Below are 24752 nucleotides of genomic sequence, written 5' to 3' on the forward strand. Positions count from 1 at the left end.
AGCCAGGCTTGTCCCAGGATGGCAGAACAAAGAACTTCCTCTGAGAGAGGGTGTGACACCCTCTCCCTTTGGAAAATGGTGTGAAGGCAGGGGAGGAGTAGCCTCCCCCAGCCTCTGGAAATGCTTTGTTGGGCACAGAGGTGCCCAATTCTGCATAAGCCAGTCTACACCGGTTCAGGGGACCCCTTAGCCCTGCTCTGGTGCGAAACTGGACAAAGGAAAGGGGAGTGACCACTCCCCTGACCTGCACCTCCCCTGGGAGGTGTCCAGAGCTCCTCCAGTGTGCTCCAGACCTCTGCCATCTTGGAAACAGAGGTGCTGCTGGCACACTGGACTGCTCTGAGTGGCCAGTGCCACCAGGTGACGTCAGAGACTCCTTCTGATAGGCTCCTTCAGGTGTTAGTAGCCTATCCTCTCTCCTAGGTAGCCAAACCCTCTTTTCTGGCTATTTAGGGTCTCTGTCTCTGGGGAAACTTTAGATAACGAATGCATGAGCTCAGCCGAGTTCCTCTGCATCTCTCTCTTCACCTTCTGATAAGGAATCGACTGCTGACCGCGCTGGAAGCCTGCAAACCTGCAACATAGTAGCAAAGACGACTACTGCAACTCTGTAACGCTGATCCTGCCGCCTTCTCGACTGTTTTCCTGCTTGTGCATGCTGTGGGGGTAGTCTGCCTCCTCTCTGCACCAGAAGCTCCGAAGAAATCTCCCGTGGGTTGACGGAATCTTCCCCCTGCAACCGCAGGCACCAAAAAGCTGCATTACCGGTCCCTTGGGTCTCCTCTCAGCACGACGAGCGAGGTCCCTCGAATCCAGCGACTCTGTCCAAGTGACCCCCACAGTCCAGTGACTCTTCAGTCCAAGTTTGGTGGAGGTAAGTCCTTGCCTCACCTCGCTGGGCTGCATTGCTGGGAACCGCGACTTTTGCAGCTACTCCGGCCCCTGTGCACTTCCGGCGGAAATCCTTTGTGCACAGCCAAGCCTGGGTCCACGGCACTCTAACCTGCATTGCACGACGTTCTAAGTTGGTCTCCGGCGACGTGGGACTCCTTTGTGCGACTTCGGGTGAGCACCGTTTCACGCATCCTCGTAGTGCCTGTTTCTGGCACTTCTCCGGGTGCTACCTGCTGCTGAGAGGGCTCCTTGTCTTGCTCGACGTCCCCTCTCTCTTCTGGTCCAATTTGCGACCTCCTGGTCCCTCCAGGGCCACAGCAGCGTCCAAAAACGCTAACCGCACGATTTGCAGCTAGCAAGGCTTGTTGGCGTTCTTTCGGCGGGAAAACACTTCTGCACGACTCTCCACGGCGAGAGGGATCTGTCCACCAAAGGGGAAGTCTCTAGCCCTTTTCGTTCCTGCAGAAACCTCAGCTTCTTCTGTCCAGTAAAAGATTCTTTGCACCCGCAGCTGGCATTTCCTGGGCATTTGCCCATCTCCGACTTGCTTGTGACTTTTGGACTTGGTCCCCTTGTTCCACAGGTACCCTAGATTGGAAATCCACAGTTGTTGCATTGTTGGTTTGTGTCTTTCCTGCATTATTCCTCTAACACGACTTCTTTGTCCTTAGGGGAACTTTAGTGCACTTTGCACTCACTTTTCAGGGTCTTGGGGAGGGTTATTTTTCTAACTCTCACTATTTTCTAATAGTCCCAGCGACCCTCTACAAGGTCACATAGGTTTGGGGTCCATTCGTGGTTCGCATTCCACTTTTGGAGTATATGGTTTGTGTTGCCCCTATCCCTATGTTTCCCCTTTGCATCCTATTGTAACTATACATTGTTTGCACTGTTTTCTAAGACTATACTGCATATTTTTGCTATTGTGTATATATATCTTGTGTATATTTCCTATCCTCTCACTGAGGGTACACTCTAAGATACTTTGGCATATTGTCATAAAAATAAAGTACCTTTATTTTTAGTATAACTGTGTATTGTGTTTTCTTATGATATTGTGCAAGTGACACTTGTGGTACTGTAGTAGCTTCACACGTCTCCTAGTTCAGCCTGAGCTGCTCTGCTAAGCTACCATTATCTATCAGCCTAAGCTGCTAGACACCCTATGCACTAATAAGAGATAACTGGGCCTGGTGCAAGGTGCAAGTACCCCTTGGTACTCACTACAAGCCAGTCCAGCCTCCTACACATGATGACATTATTCAGGCAAACAGTGGTCCACTTTGGTGCACTTGCAGGCTCTATGGGACTTCATGGGGCACCATTTGGATTTACCTAGAGGGTCTACCATCAGCACCATTCGAATCAGGAGGAACCTTGCATGGCACACCTACAGTGCTGGCCTTAACAATTTCGGTGCCGAGACCCTCACCAGTAGTTCCACCCCGGTGCAGTACAGCCACCATCTCCAGCGACACCATGCCAAGTCTATTGGCAGACTTCGGATGACATATCTGGAGCTGATTTACATCATGTCCAAATGCCTGAATGTATGCTTCATAATGATGACAGTGACACTGAGGCTGTCAATTTGCTGCCCCCTCCATCCTCAGACACTGCAGGTTTCCTAGTACTGCGGGACCACCTCCACCAGAAGTGACTTTCTTTCATGGTGTTGGAAGGAAGGCGGTGGAAGTATTGGAACTTCCTGTACCGACATTGGAGACATGGTTCAACATAGTAAATTAGCACCTACAGCACAATTTGGTGAAACTGATGCTGCTATTTAACAAGGCTTTAAATGACACTATTAAAATGGCCTTGCACAAGCCTACTTCGACTCCACACATCAACCGATTCATTGATAGGCGGAATAGGCTACCTCCATGGGATCCTGCTTTCCCCTAAGCACATCCCTCAGCAGAAAGCTTGGAAGTTAACACCTCATCCTGTACTAAGCAAAACCCAGGTGTGTTCTCACAAAATTTTAGGAGGTTGGGAAAAAGGTGTCCATTTTAAGTAGAAAGGCCTTGAGGTCTATGAACACCTCATAAAGCTCACCAGGTATACTCACGCTTTGTGGGATATGGCATATATGGTGGTGCTGAGTTTACCAGACCAAATGAAAGACCATTTTGCTGAGATGGTAAGGGGTGGACAGGATGCCTCCAGGGAGATTATCAGGTTAAGCCTTGGCACAGTGAACCCATTACAGGCAAAAGTAACTGAGGACCACTGTCGTCTGTGGTAACGTGCGAGCGAGTCTCATAGGAATGCCATTTGATGGGGCATGCCTGTTTGGAGACAAAGCGGACCTGCAGATACCCCCAAATCCCCACCCCCTTTTATAGGAGCATGTGCAGTCAGCTGGAGGGAGATTGTCGTCCATTCTAAAGTTTTAGAAGGCCAGTTGGTCTTACAAATAATAGAAAGTGGTAGCACTTCCCTTCCAGCAGGCACCTTCCCAGATCACTCCCCTTCATTCCCAACAGTTAAAGGCTCACCTTAGTATCCTGCAGCAGGAGGTAGCGGCCCTGTTACTGAAAGGTGCAATATATATGGTCCCAGATCAGGACACTAGGCCATAGTGCTACTCTTAGTACTTCCCCGGTCACAAAAAGAGTGGTGATCATCTTCAGGCACTTGAACTCCTACCTTCAAAAGGAAAGGATCAAGATGCTGTTTTGGGCTCAGATGCTTCTGGTGCTAGAAGCAGAAGACTGAATGGTGTCCATTAAGTTTGAGGACATGTATTTCAATGTACTGATGCTGTAGAACACAGTAGTAGGTAGTTGCTGTTTACAGTAAGTTCTATCCACTACCAGTTCACAGCCCTCCCGTTCAGGTTGACATTGGCACTTCAAGACACCATGAACGTGAGGGTGGTTGTTGTGGTACATCTGTGCAAGTCAAAGATTGCAGTATTCTCTTACCTCAATGACTGCCTGATCAATAAGGTCTTGCCGCAGCTTGTGTCAGACCACCTACAAGCAAAAGCATCCCTGTCGCTTAACTTGGCTTGTTCCAAAAACTGGCTCATGTCTCACTTAGAGCCTTCTCAGCACCTCCTGTTCATAGGAACAATACTGGATGCAACTTCTGTGGGAGCTTTCACTTCTCGTCAGAGGACTCAGGATATTCAGCATATGATTCCAATATGTCCATGGGGAGCCGTTGTTCCAGTTCCGATGGGTCTTCATCTGCTCAGTCGGCAGGTTTCCTACATTCTATTGGTCACACATACATGCTGGTACACGGGGGCTCTCCAGTGGTGCCTTTATCGACAGTGGTTCAAGCATGTTGGAGATCTTTCGGACACAGTATGGATCTCTCAGGACACTAAAGCAGACTTGTCATGGTGGTCGGTACAGGAGCACCTTACATGAGTGATGTCGTTCTGATCCCCACCCAAACAGTGCCCGTTGTAGTGACAGATGAATCCACCTTGGGGTGCGGTGCTACTCTGAAGGAACAGGAGATCAGGTCTTTTGGTCTCAAGAGTTTAATGTCCTACACATCAATTTGCACAAACTACATGCAACTCAGGCTCTTAAAGCCTTCCTGCCCATCCTTCCTTGCTGGCCTATCCAGACAGTGTGGCTGTGGTGCAGTATGCCAACAAGCAGGTGTGGTATCTCTTCTTTGCTGCCAAGAAGCTATGAGATTCTGGGCTTGGACACACACTCATTGGCTGTGGCTGGTTGCCAATCATATGGCAGACTTTCTGAACACAGAGCCAATATCCTGAGCCAGCATCATCTTGCCAACCGGAGTATCCTGCTCATCTGCAGGTGGTCCAAGACATGTGGCCACTGTGGCGCCCCTTCAGTGGAACTCTTCGCTACTGGCAATGATGTGCATTACCCTCAGTTCTGTGCCCTCCAATATCCATTACAGAGAGTTTTAGGGGATGTGTTTTTGTTGAGGTGGAGTTTTCCACTTGATGGCTTTTGCACACATAGCTTTGATTCTTTGAGTCTTGAGAAAGCTGCACTAAGAGCAAGCCCAAGCTATTCTGATGGCCACAGACTTGCAAGGAGGGTGTGTTCTGCCGACCTCCTAAGATTCTCCCTGGAACCCCCACTCTAACTGCCTCTCAGAGGTGACCTCTCAGCCTCTCAGAGGTGACCTCCTCTACCAGTCTAGAGGCAGGTTCTGCACCCCACCCTCCAAAGCATCCACCTTCATGCATGGAGATTGAGTAGGGACACCTGAGCTTTTTCCTTCTGCCACCAGCTTATCGACCCTCCACATAATCTACCTATTTGGGTAGGTGGAATTGCTTTGTTGCATGGTGTGCAGAGCATGATGTGGACCTGATGAAGGCACCTTTCAGATATTCTGTGCTTTGCTCTTTCACTAGCCTAGCAGGATTGTATGGTGGGCCCAGTCAAAGGTAAGATTTCTGCTCTTTTATCGTTAATGGCCTTCTCAGCAAGCTTAAATCTATAATTGTTATCAGATTTTTGAAGGGATTTGCATATATGTTTCTTCTAACATCTTTTGTGATGCCCCAGTGGGATCTGCACTTAGTTTTGACTTTTCTTCGTGAGGCTTCGTTTGTCATCCTACACAGTTGCAAATACATTTTTTAACTTTTATGACTGCTTTAGATGTGGCCATCGCTTCAGCGAGATGCAGCAGTGACCTGCAGGAGCAGTGTGTTCACCCCCTTCAAATGATTCTATCAAGAAAAACTAGTCTTGAATATTACAGTGGATTTTCTGTCTTATTTGGCTAACCCAGTCCATCTGAATTGACAGGGATGCAGCCCAAGAAATTACCAATGGCTCAGATTAATTCAAGCATTCCATACATTACTTTTTAATGTTCTTCATTATGGATTCTTAATTGCCGTGGGTATGCTCAGACAACTGACCTGTGCTCACTGTGCCACTGGTACCAAGCTGACTGAAGAGGCCCAAGTAGGCTGAAACGGATCTTTGATTGCTTGTGTTCTAGTTCACAAAGCATCTGGAGTGGCTGGGATGCAGCCCAAGAAATTACCAGTGGCTGATATTAATTCAAGCATTCCATACATTACTTTTTGTGTTCTTCATTATGGATTCTTAAGTGCCATGGGTATGCTCAGATGTGGGACCTGTGGTCATTGTGCCACTGGTACCAAGCTGCAGCTGACTGAAGAGGCCCAAGTAGGTTGAACCTGATCTTGGATTGCTTGTGTTCCAGTTCACAGAGAATCTAGCTTGGCAGTTTGAGCTAGACTGTTCCTCGTGGAGCAGGACCAAGGCTAAATTGAATATGTCTGGGTCTAATCTGAAGTGGCATGGAGGGCAAAAAAATGGAGTGGGATGTATTTCTGAGTTTTTACCAGTGGCTGAGATTATTTTATGCATTCTCTGCGCCACTTTTTTGTATTCTTTATTTCCAACTGATTCAGTCCATCATCCTTTTCCCCTCTGCCTTATCCTTCTGAGAAGGGGTGACTACATTGGTTGGATCACCATATAGCTGCCAGGTATTACATTGACCGGATAAAGATTTGGTCTATGTAGTTAAGAAACAAAGCTAGGCTTCATCATGGTGGATCATCTTGTGAATTACAATGTGTTATGAACCATCCCTAGCGAATATGTGCTTGTTCCTCCAGAACTAAGTTTTGTTTGAACTTAGTGGCAGAGATCTGCTGTGTGATGGCATGGGCTTCTCTTCCCACTTTAGCAAAGCACTATTTGGACTCATTCTCTGTGACAGGATTTCCATGCCTGACCACTCCTTCAGACCTACCGCCTGAGAGGAGGTACTGCTGTGGTATGCATTCAGAAGGTGAGTAATCTGCAAGTAGAAGGGTCTTTCAGAAGTAAAAATTACTTCAATCTTTCTGGTGGATACTCTGTTTACCTGTAGATTCCTCACTGCTCCAGCCCACCTTCCTCATCTGAAGGATGATTGTAGGCCACTGTTGTTACCACACTTAAAAGTTAGTTTGTGGCACTACACAACTATGTCATTCTCAGCTCTGTCTCTAAGGGGCTGGAAAAAAACAAGCAAGAAACTGCTGTTGGTGCGCTTGGATGGCATTAAATGGCTCCAGTGACATGAAACCTGCTCGCCTGCAGAGAAGAACTGTGACAAAAGTTTATAGAATCATTCTAGCACTTGGAGATATTTAGAAGGTGGGGAATCTGTTTTTGAGGCACAGCCAAATCCGAAAGGGTGATGGTAATATCATGACGGAAATGAAGGGATAGGAACAGTAAATATTACTAAAGAAGGTGAATTTCACTGTGGGAAAATGAGAAGGAACTAAGGGATAAATTAGAGGCATGAAGAGTATTAGAAAGCTTTTCTGGCAGAAGTTTTATTAAAGGTATCAACTTTTACGGATGGTCTGTGAGGTCTTGGGATGCATGTTCAACATACCTGTAGGAACAGTGTTCTGATAAATAGCAGGCCTGCTGTTTAAGTCCTTTGCAATTTTCAGCTTTAGCAAAGCTCTGGCCTTAGCCTGCAACACACACAATATTTCATAATGTGAAGGATCATTTGAGGAAAAAAGGGTAAGTTGCTCATCATACAGATTACACAGTTAATGGAACTTTAGCCTGGCAGTTTTAAAAAGCAGACGAGCTGTCTTAATTGCCCTTCAATAACCTGCAGTTACAAATCTCAAATTCCTCCATCTCTGGTGTAAATAACTCAGTCGCACATATATATATATCTATATATTAGTCAGTGGCGCTTGGAGGAACCTATACTCTGGGGCACAACCCACAATTCAGGCTTCGGGAACTCCATCTACCTGGACACACAGCTCCATCTACTGTAAAAATGTATTTTTAGCTGACATTTTCACTCAATTATAACATCACTTTAACCTTTGGTTTTTTTTTTAAGTATCAGGGTGATTCGTCAAGCAGGGGCAGAGAAAAAGGGGAGAATACATATTCACTCATCCCCATGCAATATCCAGAGGGAATTGTAGACAGGGCTACAAACAAAATGACCAAACAGAATTACATTGAATTTGGCAGACTGCGAGCTCTTTACCCTGAAAGCCTACTTTTTGTGATTTGATGTAAATCCAGTCAGTAGTTTTAGTGACATTTTGGTTCAAAATCTCAAGACATTTTGACAGTTCGGCGCTCTGACTGGCTGGCTGTAACATGAACAGAGATGTTGAGACAACCATTACGGGGCTCGACGACTTGGTCTCCTGCCTGCAAAAAGTTTTACAAAAATGACACAAGGTGACAGGGTAGGGATATTCCTACTGGGCAGAAAATATTTTGTTTGATAGTTTCGTGGTCTATTTGTACATGGAAAGTTTCAGGGTGAGTCATTAAGTGGACTTGGCTTTGTCCGGTCTCCACACAAAGGGCTGCATAAACCCACATAGTGAGTCTGTAGCCAGGGCAGGAAAGGTAGGACCTCAGTGCACTTCAAAGGCCTGTCTTTGAAGTATTCCCCACTTCAAAGGCCCAATTGGGTATAAGTACTGGACCTATGACCCCACCAACACTGTACACTTCTGGGCCTGTGAATATTCTGCCAGGAAGAAGAACTGCTATGCAGTTGAAGGACTGCCACTCTGCTGGACTGCTGTGTTGCTGGACTCCTGCCTTGTTGTGCTGCCCTGCTGCCTACTGCTGTCTCTTGCCTGGGTGAAAAGGAATGGACCTGCATCCCATGTACCCAGAGTGACTCCAAGGGCTAGCTAGCTGGCCTCCTGATTTGAAGTCTCAGGGACGTAAAAGAATTCCAACCTCACTGCTCCTGCACCTGGACTCTGCCATCTGGAGTCTGCACTGCCAAGTGATGTCACTCCAGCCCTGGACCCTTCAAAGAGGCCCTAAGGTGGCTGCTCCAGCGGAACCAACGCATCCTCTGCTGAAGAAGCAGAATCGATGCCATCACTGCTATTGTGAGGAACAGAACCTTTGCTTCACCTAAACTACATGGGTTGGAACCAATGCAGCCAGTCTCGCATCACCGCTGCACCTCGCATTTTGGAACCAGTCAATCTTAAAAACTGACACATTGCGGTGCATTTCTAGGTGCAAGGTTCCTCACATCTCCAACAATGACACCGAAACACTGCATCGCAGCCCCTGCGCTCATTGGACCCGATGCATCACCTCAACTGCACAAGGCATCCTTGACATTGACGCTTTGGGAACTCACACCGTAGCCTTGCCGCATCTTGAAACCAACACATAGCATCTGTTGTGGAACAGAATCGATGCATCACCTCGACTGTGTGACTCGGACATGATGCAAAGCACCGCAACCAGGATTTAAGATAGTTTGGTTCAATGGGCCCAACTCGATTCATGTAGCCGACCCGCACTCCAGCGCTGTTGGCCTGAACCTTTTGTCTTTGTCCAAGTCCGGTGTGACCAGATTTCCCAGACTGGTGCTTATTGCTTCTAGGCGCTATTCTTCAGTTTATTCTTTAATAAATCATAACTCAAGTTCTACCTATTGGACTTTTGTCGTTTTTAGCTTGTTTGATTTATTAAATTTTGCTCTTTTTTTTAAACTGGTGTGCATTAATTTTGTGTGGTGTTTTCACTGTTATGTTGTTTGAAGTGTTGCACATATACTTTACACACTGCCCCTAATTTAAGCCTTACTGCTCTGTGCCAAGCTACCAGAGGGTGAGCAACGGTTAATTTAGGATTTGCATGACACTTACCCTGACTAGGATTGTGGTTGCTATTTGACTAAGGTTTACACGCCAGTCAACGAAGAACCCAGTTTCTAACAGACCCCATAAACCAGGAAGTGGTGGCAGCCATCTTACAACTCGAGACTCCATTACGTGGGGCCTGCTGTGTGACTGTGTCCCAGACAGCCCACACCCGGAATACAGTAGTTTCTGTGTCCGCACCAGAGTGGGCAGGGAAACATGTGGTTGCTCTTGTATGGTCGGAGCTTTTTAAAATCAACCAGAAAATGGGAGCAAACAAAGAAATCTGCCTACAGCCAGTGAGAGCTTTAAAAATGCTCCCGCTAGCCAGCCGGAGCTTTAATAATTCTCCCACCAGCTGGGAGCAGACTTCTGTTCTGTTTCCCTGCTTGCATTGTTACGAGCAGTAAAACAAAACACATATTGTTCCAGGCCGGAGGGGACAAGTATGTGGGAGAAATGCTTGCTTTTGCAGTATGGGGGAGCCAGATGGGGCTCGCAAAATGTTTACAGGGGCACCTAGCTATATTTAAGTGGATGGAGTTCCCTGAGGCCATTGGGGAAGAGGGTCCTTTGAGCCTATGACGGCTTGGGGACATGGGCCCCAGGGGACAGGTGGTCTTATAAGGCTCAGGGAGGGGGGCCTCAAGCCTCCGCTCCCCTTTGTAATGAAATTCAGCTTCAGGGATGGAGTCCCTGCGGCCTATTGAGATAGCTTGGGGAGGAGGAGGCTGCACACCCCATTCTCTTAAAATATATGTTTTGGGCCTGGGGAATGGAGTTCCCGGGGCCCGAAAGGTAACCCTACGCCCAAGGCTGTGTGCGGCTTGGAGATGGCAGCCTGGGTGGGGTTGGGGAGATGGCCAAACGGCCTGGCCGCAGGCTCAGCTCGTTATCATGATAATCCAGTAATAGGAGCTTGATTGGTTAATTAGGACAAAATATTTATGTTGCCTTACATCTGAGCTGTTTATTATGAAAAGGTATGATAAACACATTATACCTGACAATGATCGAGAAAAGCATATGTTAAAATCTTTACCAATTTAAGGGTGGGTTGTTATTTCTCTCTATTAAAGAACACAGTAAGGTATTTTTTTTCATAAATCCTTTTACTGACATTTCAATAAAGAAAAATACAAGACACTGTGTAAGTAGCCCTAGCTTTTCTAACAACTTCAGTATCTTTTCAACATCTGACAACTCCTGCATCGCTGTCTCCCCTCCCCGACTCTATTAAAATCAATGCTTGGTACAGATTGTCTAGTAGGCGGCCCTTCAAGATCAGTGTGGGTGAGACAATTACAAATGTTATCCCTGTAGCCATTACATTTTCCCCAAATCTTTGCCTACCTCTGGGGGCAACCACAGCCTTTATATACCACCTCCTAAGCCAACACACACCAACCCATGTCCCCCTTCCAATCTCCCAGCTGAGGCGCCTGTTTCGTCTGTTGTGCCCCTCCACCCCTAATCTTGCAATGTTTCTATTAGCTACTGCCAGTCCGAAGGTTATCCAAGTACGCACTATGTGGTTCAGATCTGTCTCATCACAGATGTTTAATATGCACCATTTTGCCGAGACCGCTATATTGTTTCCACACACCTCACTCATGCACTCTGCCACTGACTCCTAAAACCGCTGGATCATCGGGAATTCCCACACAATATGGTAGAATGTATCTATCTGTCCACATTTGCGCCAGAAATACTCCTCCGTCACACTACCCATTTTGACCATAGTAGTCTGTACGTAGTAGATTGATCGAGTATTGTTGCACTAAACAGAACTCCACCCGTATGGCTACCTCACTTGGGGATGCCAGTGCCACCATCCACTTGTTGTCCTCTAGGCCCTCCAGATTCCGAACCCACTGTTCCCACAGACGTAACAGGACATCAGGTGTATTATTAATCCATTTTTTGTTCATCATGGACATAGCTTTCCGGGGCATATACTGATCTAACAGACTGTCTTCTGGGGGCGAAGACACAGGGAGCTCCGCTCCTACTGGCAAAACCACTGAAGTGTGTGTCGTATATGTAGGCAGTGGTAGGTCTTGGCATGGGTAGCTGATATTTGTGCTGCAAATCTACTAAAGGGATCACGTCTCCCTGTGCCTACCAATGCCCAACTTTGGAGAGGCCAATTAGGTTCCATTTATCAAACCCTGGTTGCATTCCCAGTGTACCCAAGTATCCCAAAGGGGTGTAGCTTGTTTAATCTTGTCCTTCTATCCCAGAGCATGTGTAGATATGTGCCAGAGATTTACCACTACAGATGTTGGGCTTCGCATGTTTGTGTTTCTTCTCCCGCAATATACAGTGCTAAGGTGTCCCCCCAATGCTACATGACCTGTCCATCTTAAATGCAGGCTCAACCGGAGGGAAGAAAACCCAGCTGGTAATGATAATCAATTACGCCACCAAGTAATATTTCTGTATATCAGTCAGGGCTATCCCTCCAATGAACCACCCTCTTGTAAGTTTGTGCAAAGCTATTCATACCCCCATCCCAGAGCAGAATCCTGATTTCTCCCTTGGTAGCCTTAAAATATGTGTTGTGATATGTGCTGTGAACCGAGTAGGGTGTGTTCTTTAGAGCATATAGGAAACAAGGTAGGCACATCGTTTTAAACAGAGCGGCTCTGCCAAGGAGTGATAATGGCATGGAACTCTCACTTCAGTCTGTCTAGAAGCGGTGTCAGGTTACACCTGAAAAACAAGCTGGGGCCAGTGATTATAAAGATTCCAAGAACACAGAAACTATTGTTTCTATTACCGCCTCACACAGGGGCAAACATGATACTTGTCCCTGAAGGATATACATGAGGGCTTTTCACCAGTTAATGATGTAGCTTTAGTATCGGCCAAATAAGGTAATTATCTGCATTAGTCTGTCTAACGTATGGATAGAGTCTGTCATATAGAGCAGAATATCATCTACGTATAGCAATATTTTATCTTGCCGGTGGTCGATCTAATGCAGGCCGCAAACCAGTGGGTCTTGTCGGATCTAGGCTGTCAAGGATTCCAGTATCAAGGTGAAAATCAATGGTGACAAAGGGCAGCCCTGTCGAGTGCCTCGCTGAAGTACAAACACTTGAGATTTCCCACGTTTACTTTTACCCACACTAATGGATTCGCATACTGGAGGTGCGCCTATTTTTCAGAACTGTATAAAACGCCATTCTGGTATCTAGCAAGAGCATCAGGGCGCTCTCCTGGAAGTTGTTCGCCTGGCTCAGCACACTGTAAGGGTGCCTCAGGTTAAGAGTGTTGCTTCTCCCAGGCATAAAACCCGACTTATCCAGATGAATCAAAGTAGTGATAACCTTGATCAGTCGTAGGCCTGCACCTTAGCTAGGATTTTAGCTATGGCGTATAGGAGCGATGAGGCACAGTCATCAGGCAGTTTACCCTCCTTTTCTATTACCATAATGGTGGCTAGCCTTTAGTTTCTAGGCAGCGAATCTCGTTGCTGACTCTCTTCAAACATGCTTAACAGGTAGGGGACCAGTTCCAAGGGCATCAGTTTGTAAAGTTCAATTGACGCTCCATCAGGGCCAACAACTTTGCCCGAGTTCAATTCATGTATTGCACATATTATTTCCTCCTCAGTTATTTCCTCATCAAGGAGATCCCTAGCTGAATCTGCGTGTCTTGGTAACCGAATATCAGTCAGGAGCACTCGGGAGTCCTCCGCTGTAGCAGTCACAGCTGGGGAGTATAGCTGGGTATAGTAGGCAGCAAAAGTGCCTGCCACATTTTGTATATTTCTCACCAGTTTGCCAGTGTCTGTTTTATCTCTAGTATCCAACAGCCAGCTTGCTCCCTCCTACCCAACCAGGCTAAAAGTTTCCCTGCCTTGTTACCAGCCTCATAGAGGCAGTGCTGCGGGGCCCTGTGACGCATCAGTCGCTATGTCTAGATATTCTTTCTGTTTCAGCCCTAGGGCATGCTTAGCACCTGTATTTTCCTGTTTGATAAGCACCTTTTATAATTCTTGAATCTCTTGTTCAAGTAAATAAATAAATCCAGGATTTGTCAAGCATGACAAATCACCCATGAGGGCCTCAAGGTACTCAATTGGAGGCATAGGGAGATTAAGTTATTTGACCAGAATCAGTGTCTAGAGCTTGGCTCTTTTAATACCAACTATTAGGGCGACGCCCTGACCTTTAGTCGCCATTTTGTATGATTTGGCGCAGTTTCTGGACTCAGAGCGTGAAGTCTGGGAATAAATTGATTACTGTAATACTGTACTTCTCCGGCAGGGCACTGCGGGCTGACTGAAGAATTAGGTCATGGTCCCGAAAATTGAAGATGCGGGCTATTATCGCCTGGGGCGCCACTCCCAGTTTAGACCAGGCACCTAGGATTCTATTAGCCTGTGGAACAGAAAAATAGGCCCGAAGAGTTCTCCTGCTGGCCCCTCCACTCTCTCAGGGACCCCAGTCACACAAATGTTGTTACTTCTTGAACGTCCCTCAAAATCCTCCAATTTTGCCCCCAAGATGTCTGTGGTTATGCGCAGCTCCTTTACTTGTTTCTCTGGGTCACAGTTTTGGCCTGTCTGCCCCCAAGTAACAAAGGCCTCCTACTAGGCCAAGCACGATTCTATGCATTTTAGGGCCCACGATTCGTATAGGCAGTTCCCATGGACAGCCTCAATTCTCCAGTGTCCTCACTCCCCTTTATGAGTCAGAACGTTTTATATCAATGTTAGAAAGATCATAGTACCCCGGGTCACACACTTCATCAGGCTGCTTTAGGTGGCCCCCAATGGGGTCCTTACAGACACCATAACTCTGGTCCCCACACTGCTTGTATCCATGTTTCAACATGGCATCCATGTGTTGATTTTCCTCTTGTGAAGCTTCTCACTGTTGCTGGTTATTGCCTCTGACAAACTCTAGCATGAGAAAATTTGTACTGTAGTAATTCTTGCTAGAATCTCTTAGCTATACTCCGGGATTTTGTAATAATAAAATTGAATATATAAGACCTACTGGTGGGTCCCCAATAGGTAGTTATAGTTAGGTCTATTTTTCCATAGCAAAAGTGTTTTTGACTTGCCTATATCTTTGGCAATGTTTGACAGATCTTAACGACATTTTTCAAAAAGTGCTGGTAATTCTTGTGCATATAAAGTTTCAGGGTGATCCGGCAAGTAGGGGTCGAGAAGAAGGGAGGGGGTCAGAAAAAAGGGCGTTTCCCATGATAATTCCCATAGGAGTTTTAAACACGACTACAGCCCGAAATGCTGGACAGAATTACACCAAATTTGGCAGAAAGCTAGATTTTGTTGTGCAGATTGTGCTTTTTAGGTTGAGCACACAAGAGCTCAGGCCTGTTGTAATCTCTCTGTGGGCTTTTAACCACACCCACAGCATGCCCATTATTATCAATAGTTCATGGGCTTGCCTTTCAAAAATTCTTTGTTAGCATTATAAATGCTATACATTTGTCCCTCCTTGGGGCAGTTTTGTTATCACCTTGGCCATTGACCCTGCTAAATGGATAATTGCACGTTTGCCGATACGTTTGACTGTGAGCAAACTTATTTTTCCTTCTGTCTCTCTCCTTCGCGCTCATGCTCATGGCGGCCATAGCGCTTTGAATCACCTCGCTTATGACAACTGTTTTACTTTTAATTTTCAGTTTATGTGGCAAGAAAAGTTCAGTTAGGAATTTATAACGCTAATAGCTCTAACTTGAGCAAATGTGCGACTCACTGCATTGCAAATGCTTGTTGTTTTTTGGTGTAAATCTGTTCAGCAGTTGTTGAGAAATGTAAGGAAATCCAAATTTGCATATCCATGGCCACGGTTCCTTCGCAATGTTTTCGCGAAGAATAACAAGCTTGTGCAGGAAAACTGCAGAGCTCTGATTGGCTGCCAACACGTCAGCCAGGAAGTGTTGGCAGCCATCTTGGGACACGGCTTGACCATCAAAAAAAAAAAAGAAGAAAAGAAAATAGGGTAGGGTAGGGTACAAATAACCTCACTTCCAAGCCTTGGCCTCGAGACATCAGCAGACCAAAAAAATAATTTGTTTTTAAAAATAATTTGCTGCAAATATGTGGCTAAAAAAAGAGACGCAGTTCTTTTAAATGTAGCCCCCAGGTGGGCCAGGTCCCGAGGCCATGCAGGGTTTAATTTAAAAAAAAGGAGGGAGGCGGATGGGCCCACCCAAGGCTTAAAAATGCACTGGTGAACACCACCTCCCTGGGGCTAATTTGAATAGTAAGTGGGGGGATGTGCAGAACCCCCCTCCACACCTCCAAAGATCACCACCTCTTCGAGGTTACGAAAAATATGGATGTGCAGAAGCTCCCCCCCCCATCGCCAAGGATCACTACCTCCTTGGGGCTAAGAAAAATATGGAGTGGGGGGGGCTGTGGCCCCCCTCCTGGAGCAATATATGGCCCCGGGGACCACCACCCCCCAGAGCCAGCTCATGCTATGTTCCATTGTGCCCACCACCAGGACATAGCTGTTTGCTTTTGTATAGGGAGAGGTTTGACAGCTCACACCAATCAAAAGCAAACACTCTGGTTCCTGCGGATGGAAGCTGTCAAAGTGCTCCTGCACGCTGGAAGCTGAGTTTTCATCTCTTTCCCTGCCTGCAGACATGTGGGCAGGGAAAGAGATGTAACTATTGCTCTTGCACACAGGAAGCTGCATGTTTAGCAGCTCCCTGTAGGCAATAGCAATGCTGGCTCCTGCAGGAGGCAGGGAGCCGGCTGAGACTGCGGGACCTTGAGGCTCCCCAGCAGCCCTATAGCACACTAGACACCCAGGCGGAGGGAGTGGGGGGGGTAGCTTGGTGAGAATGATTTAAGGGGTGTGAGTTTCAGATTTTCAAACAGTCACTCTCCAACAGCTTGTTAAATCATATTATATGGGAAGCAGGAACTGAGGGGAGAGCGGGACGACTGTGGATTGTTAGGGGTGCTTAAAACGCAATATTTTTCAAACTAATCAACACTTTTAAGGCCTGCAAAACATAGACAGAAAAGAGTGTGTGTATTTTTGTCAGTGTGTGCATGTGGGAATCCCATTTGAAATCCGACAACACTTCACATTACCCAACTGAAAGCACTTGTGCCGTACTATTCATACCAGTATATATTTTTAGGGGGGATGTAACACCTCAAACACCCCCTATAGAGCAATGCCCTGGCACCCAGGCACACACGGCAGGGTCAATCCCCTTCTAATAATTGGGCAGTCTTCCCTGCCCACCTTAGTAGTATGCATATGTCTTAGATGCATTTTGCCAGGATGATGTACAGCTTACCAAGAGGCCCCCATGCGTTTCATGATGAATTTGGTGGCACTTTCATGACACTGGGGATGATGAGGACATCTCCACAAAACAAAGAAGGACTAACGTCGAAACAGAAAAGAGGAAGGACCCTGGTTTGCTGGAGATTTATTCTTTGTAGTCTTGTTGACCTCTCTGTAGGAGGACTCATGTTATTACAGAATTAGGGAGAAAGACGCATAAGGAACAATCACATTGCCAAACGCACACAAGGTTGCTGGAGACATTTCCTCGTGGTCCATTACGCATCTGTAGTTTACAATACACACTGGACATTTACCCAACAAGGTAGCACTTGCTAACTAACCAGTAGAAAGTACCTCAGTTGGGTAGACATTTTGTGCAAAACTGTGGACTCTTGTTGGATAAAGGGGCAGGTGCAGTTCCTTTGTGACCAAGTCACTCACACAGCTACTGACACACCCCCACAGACACTCACACACACCCTCACAGATGCACTCAGACACACACTCAGACACTCATGCACTCATTCACAGACCCACTCAAGAACTCATGCACCCACAGACGAATTCAGAGATTCACGTACCCACTCATAGACCTACTCACGCACCCACTCACAGACTTACTCAGACATACATACAACCACTGACAGACCCACTAAAGCACTCTCACACCCAATCACAGACCTATTGAGACACTTATGCACTCACTCACACAGTCACTTTCAAAGGTTAGAGGTTAAAAAAAAACTATGTGAGAAAAACTAAAGCCTCTCCTTATAATACATTATTCATCTGTGACATGAGTGGACATGCTGACATTAAGTAGTTGTTATGTAGTGCTATAGAAACTTTCTAAGTAAACTGGAGATTTGTAAAGTGATATTTACTTCAAAAGGAAGACCGAAAATTCTGGGACATTCTGCATTGTTTTTCAAATGTACAATCTGTCGATAATTTATAGATGGTTCAAGCAGCAGTATGATCGCAGGCATTGTTCAAAACTCATTTCAGGAATATGCTTTGGGTAGTTTCACATGCTAAAGAGGGCTGTCCATGGTCCTGGTAGTGTATGCCTTATAACTGACAAATGTATAGAAGAGACAACTAACTATACTGTCACTTCAACCTTTGCTTTTTGCAGTGAATCGCTGTTTCTTTTAGAATATACACCCAACTCCCTCACTGGGCATAGCTTTGGGCTGTGCTTGGTGGGTGGTTGGCCACAGGGCCGAATCTGTGGCCAAATCTCCTCGGACTCTTAACCTACATTTTTCTTGACTACTAAATCACAAAAAGGACCAAGATCTAGCTTTCTGCCAAATTTGGTGTAAATCCGATCAGCGGTTTCGGCAGTAGCTGTGTCTAAATGTCCTATGGAAAAATGAATGGGAAACATGTTCTAGGACACCACCTTTTCCTCAGCTCCCCACTTGAGGAATCACCCTGAAACTTTCCAAGAAGGAACTGAGTGTTGTTTTTTTTTTTTTTTTAAAGTTTAGTGAAGATTGGTCAAACAGCACCAAAGATATAAGCACATAAAAAATGCATTTCTTATGGAAACAGGATCCTAACTATAAATAGCCAGTTGCGACCGATAGTGTTTTTTTTTTTTTAACCACACACACATATATATGTCTGTGTGTGTAAACTTGTAAAGAACATGTCAGACCATCTCACAAAATGACTAACTCTTAGATGCTCTGGACTTTTTTCAGTCACCAAACTAAAGTATGCATACCTTTATTTTTTTGGGTAGGGGGATGATTGCTCAGCAAGTTACAAACCCGGTCCTAGGTCATATATTTGAATGTTAGCAGTGCTGAATCTGTCTTTCAGTTTTCTGAGATCATATGAGTGAGCATCATTTAGCTAGGATAAATGGGCAAAATTATTGCAATAAATTGTTGCTTGTATTTTTTTAATCATACCTCAGCCATGTTTGGGCCCATGTGTAGAGGAAAAACTATCACCAGGGAATAATTCTTAGACCCATGAAGTAGTAGAACATTTATTGTGATTTGCTTTAAATTTGTGGCTTGTGTGGCATGTTTCTACTCTTTCAGCATCATCAGTTATTTGTGTTAAAGTATATATACTAAGTATATATATATATATATATATATATATATATATATATATATATATATATATATATATATATTTATATTCACTAGAACATCTGTGCTCTTACAAGTTCTGCTGAGCCTTCACGGTGACGGAAATAAAGTAACCTCTATATGGATTTTTTTCATTGACGTATATAACACTTTTTGCTAGTAGACAGCTAGGTTTGAGAGGAAAATGTTACTTCACTGTAACCATCGATTCACAGTATATAGTGCTGTAGATTCACATGATTTGAACATTCCTGCTATCTAGTGTTAGACACCTGCATTTGCAAGTTGGTTTTTTCATAGTTGGTTTCAAGTCACAAGACTTGTTGGGACTGCTTCAAGAAAAAGTCTCCACATCAGATTATTTTCCACTTAGTGGATGATTAGTGTATGTGGAGTATAGTACTGAAGACAGAATAGTATATACTGTGGAATATAACCACAGTGAACATATCTGTGATCATTGCTGGGTTGCTGGATGTCAAGCTACAGAACTACACGCTACAAATAGATGGTTACTGAGTAAGTAATGTTTTCTGTTAATTGCATCTGTAGCAGTAGATACACTTGCTCTTTGCAGGTTGTAGCTCAATTACACTCCCTAAATGGCTGAAAAGGAGCCGATGAAGAAGATGTTTTAAATAATATTTTCAACACTGTCTACCTAACTAAAGCCTGCTGGTGGGCCTGAATGCACACACAGTAATATTTAATGAACAAGAGGTGTGCTGACCATGTAGCAGCCTATAGGGGTTCCCTTTATGCAAATGGAACGCACCCTAGGTGGTACATGTAGTGTGTGCTTGGCGTTAGCACTGAGTACTTGAATGCATTCAATAATCCATATTGCAATGCCTGCTTCGGAAATAGAGTTTCCCAAGAGAGGATTTGCAAAAGCCACAAACAGCTGATTTATGTTATGGATGAATTTAGTCCTGTCAATCTAATACATAAGCACCCTCTTGACATCTAATGTGTCTACTGCTCTTTCTACCACAGAATAATTTAGGTGAGGGAAGTAGATGGGCAACTCAATATACTGGTAAACCTGAAAAGTAGAAACCACTTTGACTTGGGTTTGTCCCAAGACTTCCCTATCTGTATGAATATGAATGAATGGGTCATCTATAGTCAAAGCCTCCAACTCATTACATTCCCTTAGAGATGTATTAGCAATTAGAAAAGCTACCTTCCATGACAAGAACTGCATGCTATAAAAGTATAGTAGTATGAAAGTAGGACAAGGAGGACTGGGGGCTCATATATGGGTTCTTGGGCCTGGGATCACTATTATGCCACAGACATCCACCATCAGAAATTAATTAATCTAAAAGAAGAAGACCGGACACAGAGAGTGAAAGAAGCACAGTAACAGTATTGAAAATTATAATTCCATAACTGGGATCTCAGCTCATAATAGAGTCTCAGTGGCAACAAGATTAGGTAGACCGATAGTATTTCCTAAGAAATATAAAGATTTAATTATGTAACTTAAGTTCAAAGACACCGTGTGTGTGGGGCACAGTTCTTCTAAGACATAGAACAGAGCACGGTATATCATCATTTTGTAATATATATATTTATTTGATTATTTAAAAAAAAAAAAAAAAACAGTGATAATTAAACCGTTAGGTGACAGCTGTACTGTAATGTTTTTATGAATTATATTAAGGTGCAGAAGTTAAAGAAGGACTGATCTCTTTCTTCTCTCCAGTCTGTAGCTATAAACATGAATGAGCTGCGGCAGACATTTTGGAACACTCCCTCATTAGGAGGCAGAAACAAAAAGAAGACTACTCACCGGTATTGTTACTAGAAGACAGAAATCAAAAGGGGACTCTTCATTGACAGTAGAGGGAAGTCAAAAAGCCAGGACAACAGAAACAGAGGATGACCATCACACAGAGCTCTGCAGAACATGGTCATGAAAAGGGGGCTTTACCCACAGAAGAAGAGAAAGATCTTACAGGCCCGTCGAGAATGTGGACCTACCCTGAAACCCGGTAATGAGACTTATGGCACAGGAAACAGTAGCAGGCTTTCCCCCAACTTCTTTACAGAGAGAATGAGACTGGCAGGCAGCGACTTAAGATAAGTCAGATAGAAGAAATGTTACCCACGGTACTTCAATCAGTATCAGATGCTCACCCTTCTTAGATGGGCAGAGAGGATTCAGACCCGGCAACGAGCAATTATGACCAACGTTTGAGATTGTAAACAGGTCTATCGTCCTAACAGGGCTACATAAAACGAGATAAAGTGTGCGTGGGAATCTAACTCGACTCCACAAATCACCTATGCTCACAAACCTTTCTGACAAGAGACAGAAATAGGGAGCCCGCACAAAAGGAAAAGGAAATATGAAATATGGAATAAACACACCCAGATGCGAGAATGGGTCCAATATTAATCACAGACAGAGGATTAGGAAAATAGGAGGAGACCCGCACTAGGGTGAGGGAAAGGCCATGATTTCTTGTCAGTAACTACACCACCGCGAACAGGGACCACAGAAACGCGGCCGGATTGAGCCGGCTGCCTGCCTGTGACGTGCAACACAGGCCATTAGCAAGGTTCGACGGTACCATCTTTCGCCAGAATCCGGCCCAACTCTTTCCAAACGAATTACCCACTCAAGCTCTTCAAGAGTGCAGCAAGAAAATATTCAAACACAGACTACTAATAGACCACTCATGTCCGATACCTATTTCTATATGAGAAAAGGAGCCCTAAAATCCAACCTCATCTTCTCGCGCTGTAGAGAAAGGAATAGAGAGTTGCTAAATGCAGTCCTGGAGGTCTCAACTCCACTAAATACCCCACAGTCTCACATTCCCTATCTCACCCTCCCTTCTTTAACGCAGAAGTAGTAGAATCAGATATACACGTTTTTACAGCAGGGGACATAGTCCATCCCTTAAACACAAGCGACTCTCCTTTTTTCCCGAAGCAGAGCAACTGAAATAAAACAGCGTAGTTTTGTGGCACATGCCTAGTACATCCCCACAAAGGATATGGGGGAGATAGCCATTTCAGTCATTTATTTAGTAAATACGTCTGATAACCTCAACCCACTACATGCTGATCTGTGAGCAGCTCCAAACCAGGTGGACAAAGTCAGCATCTATTGAGCACATCTCAAATCAGTTTATATTGCAGTATTACATTTGAGTACTATAAACTTGATGCAGGAATTTGAAATGCAATAGTTTCAGCCTTCTGTTGGGGGCTAATAGCACAGTTTCGGTTTTGCAATATACCCAATCCTCATCAGAGTTAGGTCAACCCAACCCCACTGTCCAAAGTGTTTTCACCTTGTGTGACATTAGCAGGTTAATATAGTTTGTATTGAACCAATAGTTGTTCTGGGGCATATAGAATTGGGCATGTCAGTCTCTTCCGAAAATCATCCCATGCCATCTGAGTCCTAGCAGTGGGATGAATCTCATTACAACAGCTGTGCAGGCCTGGCCTGTCAAAGAGCAGAGTGGAATCAGGTCAGCTGTGTCACGCTCAACCGGCAGGGGTGCCCTCACACACAGTTACTTTGCACCTAGCCTTCAGGGTCTGAAGGTTTGATATATAGGTGACTTCTAAGAGACCTGGTGCATTGAAAATGGCTGAGAAATAATGCTTACACTATTCACTCGGGCTGCAATGGCAGTCGTGAGGAAGTCTTTGCATGGGCTCCCTATAGGTGGCAAAAGATATGCTTTAACCCATATGGTTCCCCTGGAACTCCAATGCCCTGCGTACCTAGGTACCATATACTAGGGACTTATAAGGGGGGTCCAGTATGCCAATTTGGAGTGGAACACTGGGTTACCAGTGTGTAAGTACAAATTTGGAACCAGAGAGAGCATAAGCACCGGAGTTCTGATTTGCAGGACTCCAGTGACACAGTCAAGCAAACTGACAAAAACAGTGAAAGATACTGACGTGTAGGGCACAAACCATAAGCACTGGGGTCCTGACTAGCAGGATCCCAGTGACACAGACCAAACACACTGACAAACAGGCCAAAAATTGAGGTAACCATGCTAGCAAGAGGCTACTTTCTCCCAGACTACTGTTGGAAATCATCAAACAAGGGAACGTACGTACCAGATGTATAGTAGTGATGCACAGCTAAACTTAAAGACACTCTCTGGGGAAAATACCATCAGACTAAACAACACAAGTAAAAACCCAACCCTGGCTGTCTCAAAACCACCTCAAGCTGAACTTGCTGAAAACAGAATTCAGACCCATCTCTCCACCCATCCAAGAATAGCTCAGCTACCTAGCTGCCCTCAAAGGCAAACCCATCATCCCACAATCAACTAAATCCCTCAGGATAATCCTTGATAGAAACTTCAACATACAAGCACGTCAGCACAGCTGAGTGCAATGCGTCTTTCCAACTCTACTTACCGATGAAACTACAACTGTTCACCCCACCACCAGGCTTAGAGACAGCAGTACCATCTCTCATCGTCTTGCTGTGTGACCTTAACTGGAATTTCTTAGTCAAGAACAGCAGCACTCAAGGCGTTCCTCAATGCACCAGCAAAACTAATTACAGGCATGAGACATTTTGACCACATTATCCCTCCTCTAATGTCTCTCAATGGCTCCCATTTGAATCTAGTGCCCAGCTATAAATAACTTGCTAACACACAAAGCCCTGCACAACTGTGAACCCCGGTATCTAGCAGGCAAGATCCAAATATCAGGGGGAAATCACTATCTTAGAAGTGCGAACTCCTTCCGAGTCAAACCTCCCAGATTTTGAAAACAGAAGACCTACACACACACACACACACACACATTCTCATGATCTGCCGACAAGGAACTCTATCCTGTCAAAACAATTGTCAAACCCATTGACCTCTATCTGCAAGAAATAGGTTGAAAGACTTCTAATAAGGAGATTCCTACCATAACAATAGGAACCAAAGACGACCCCTGAACAGCCTGACTTCTGGGTGGACTCTCTTGCCTGACCCCAGCCTACAAGAATAGCGAAGGCACCCCCCCAACCCAGTAGGACGACCATGAATGATGGCCCTTTGGTTACCTTACACTGGATTACCACCAGCCTCTGGAAGACCAACCATAAAGAACTTGTGTAATGGTTTGTTACTCAGATACGTTTTTTTAGTCATGTAATGGGTTACATTAAAGTTTTCACTTATGTACAGTACTCTGATGCCCTAAGGTCATGTTTGTGCTCTATAAAACTCTTTAAATAAGTAAGTCTGATGAGAACTAGATTATGGTTCAAAGCAGGAGCTGGAGGCATTTTTGTAGAAATTGCTCTCGTAAGGCACGCCATGAAGGCCTTCATAACAACATTTTTAAAAAGAGACAAATGCTTCCTAGTGTGAATATATGATGCTACCGTAGTTAGATGCAGACAGATAGACAAGTATGCCAATCCTACTTTTTGAAAATGCAACAAGTAACAAATGATTTCCTACACAGAAACTTTAGAGGGGGGGGGGTTATATGTGTTTTACAATGAAATAATGGACAAATAGTTTCCACTTAGCTGAATAAAATGTGCAAGTGGAAGGTTTACGCACTGGTGCAGAATCTGCAGACATTTCAGAGGTTTTAGGTATCCAAACACTAAGCCCTCAGGTGCCAGATAGCTAGGTTCAGTTGCCTGAAGCCTGGATCTTTGAGGTGACCCTGAGGCTGAGTCTTAGGATTCTCAGCGGAAGATATTCTTGTGCATTTACAGACATCTCTAGAAGCACAGACTACCGAGGTTAGCTGGCAAGAGTCGGCCAGGACACTGGCTTTCAGAAG

General features: G+C 45.0%; 1 protein-coding gene across 1 annotated transcript in view; it reads right to left on the reverse strand.

Annotated features, from left to right (window-relative positions):
- Nucleotides 1–24752, reverse strand: part of LOC138285878 (multidrug and toxin extrusion protein 1-like) — a 679999-nt gene that overhangs the window by 23544 nt on the left and 631703 nt on the right. Inside the window, exon 16 of the mRNA XM_069226370.1 lies at nt 7279–7363. Coding sequence (XP_069082471.1) covers nt 7279–7363 — 85 coding nt within the window. The remainder of the gene's footprint in view (nt 1–7278; nt 7364–24752) is intronic.

This window comes from Pleurodeles waltl, chromosome 3_1 (assembly GCF_031143425.1).
Source record: "Pleurodeles waltl isolate 20211129_DDA chromosome 3_1, aPleWal1.hap1.20221129, whole genome shotgun sequence".
NCBI classification, from domain to species: domain Eukaryota; kingdom Metazoa; phylum Chordata; class Amphibia; order Caudata; family Salamandridae; genus Pleurodeles; species Pleurodeles waltl.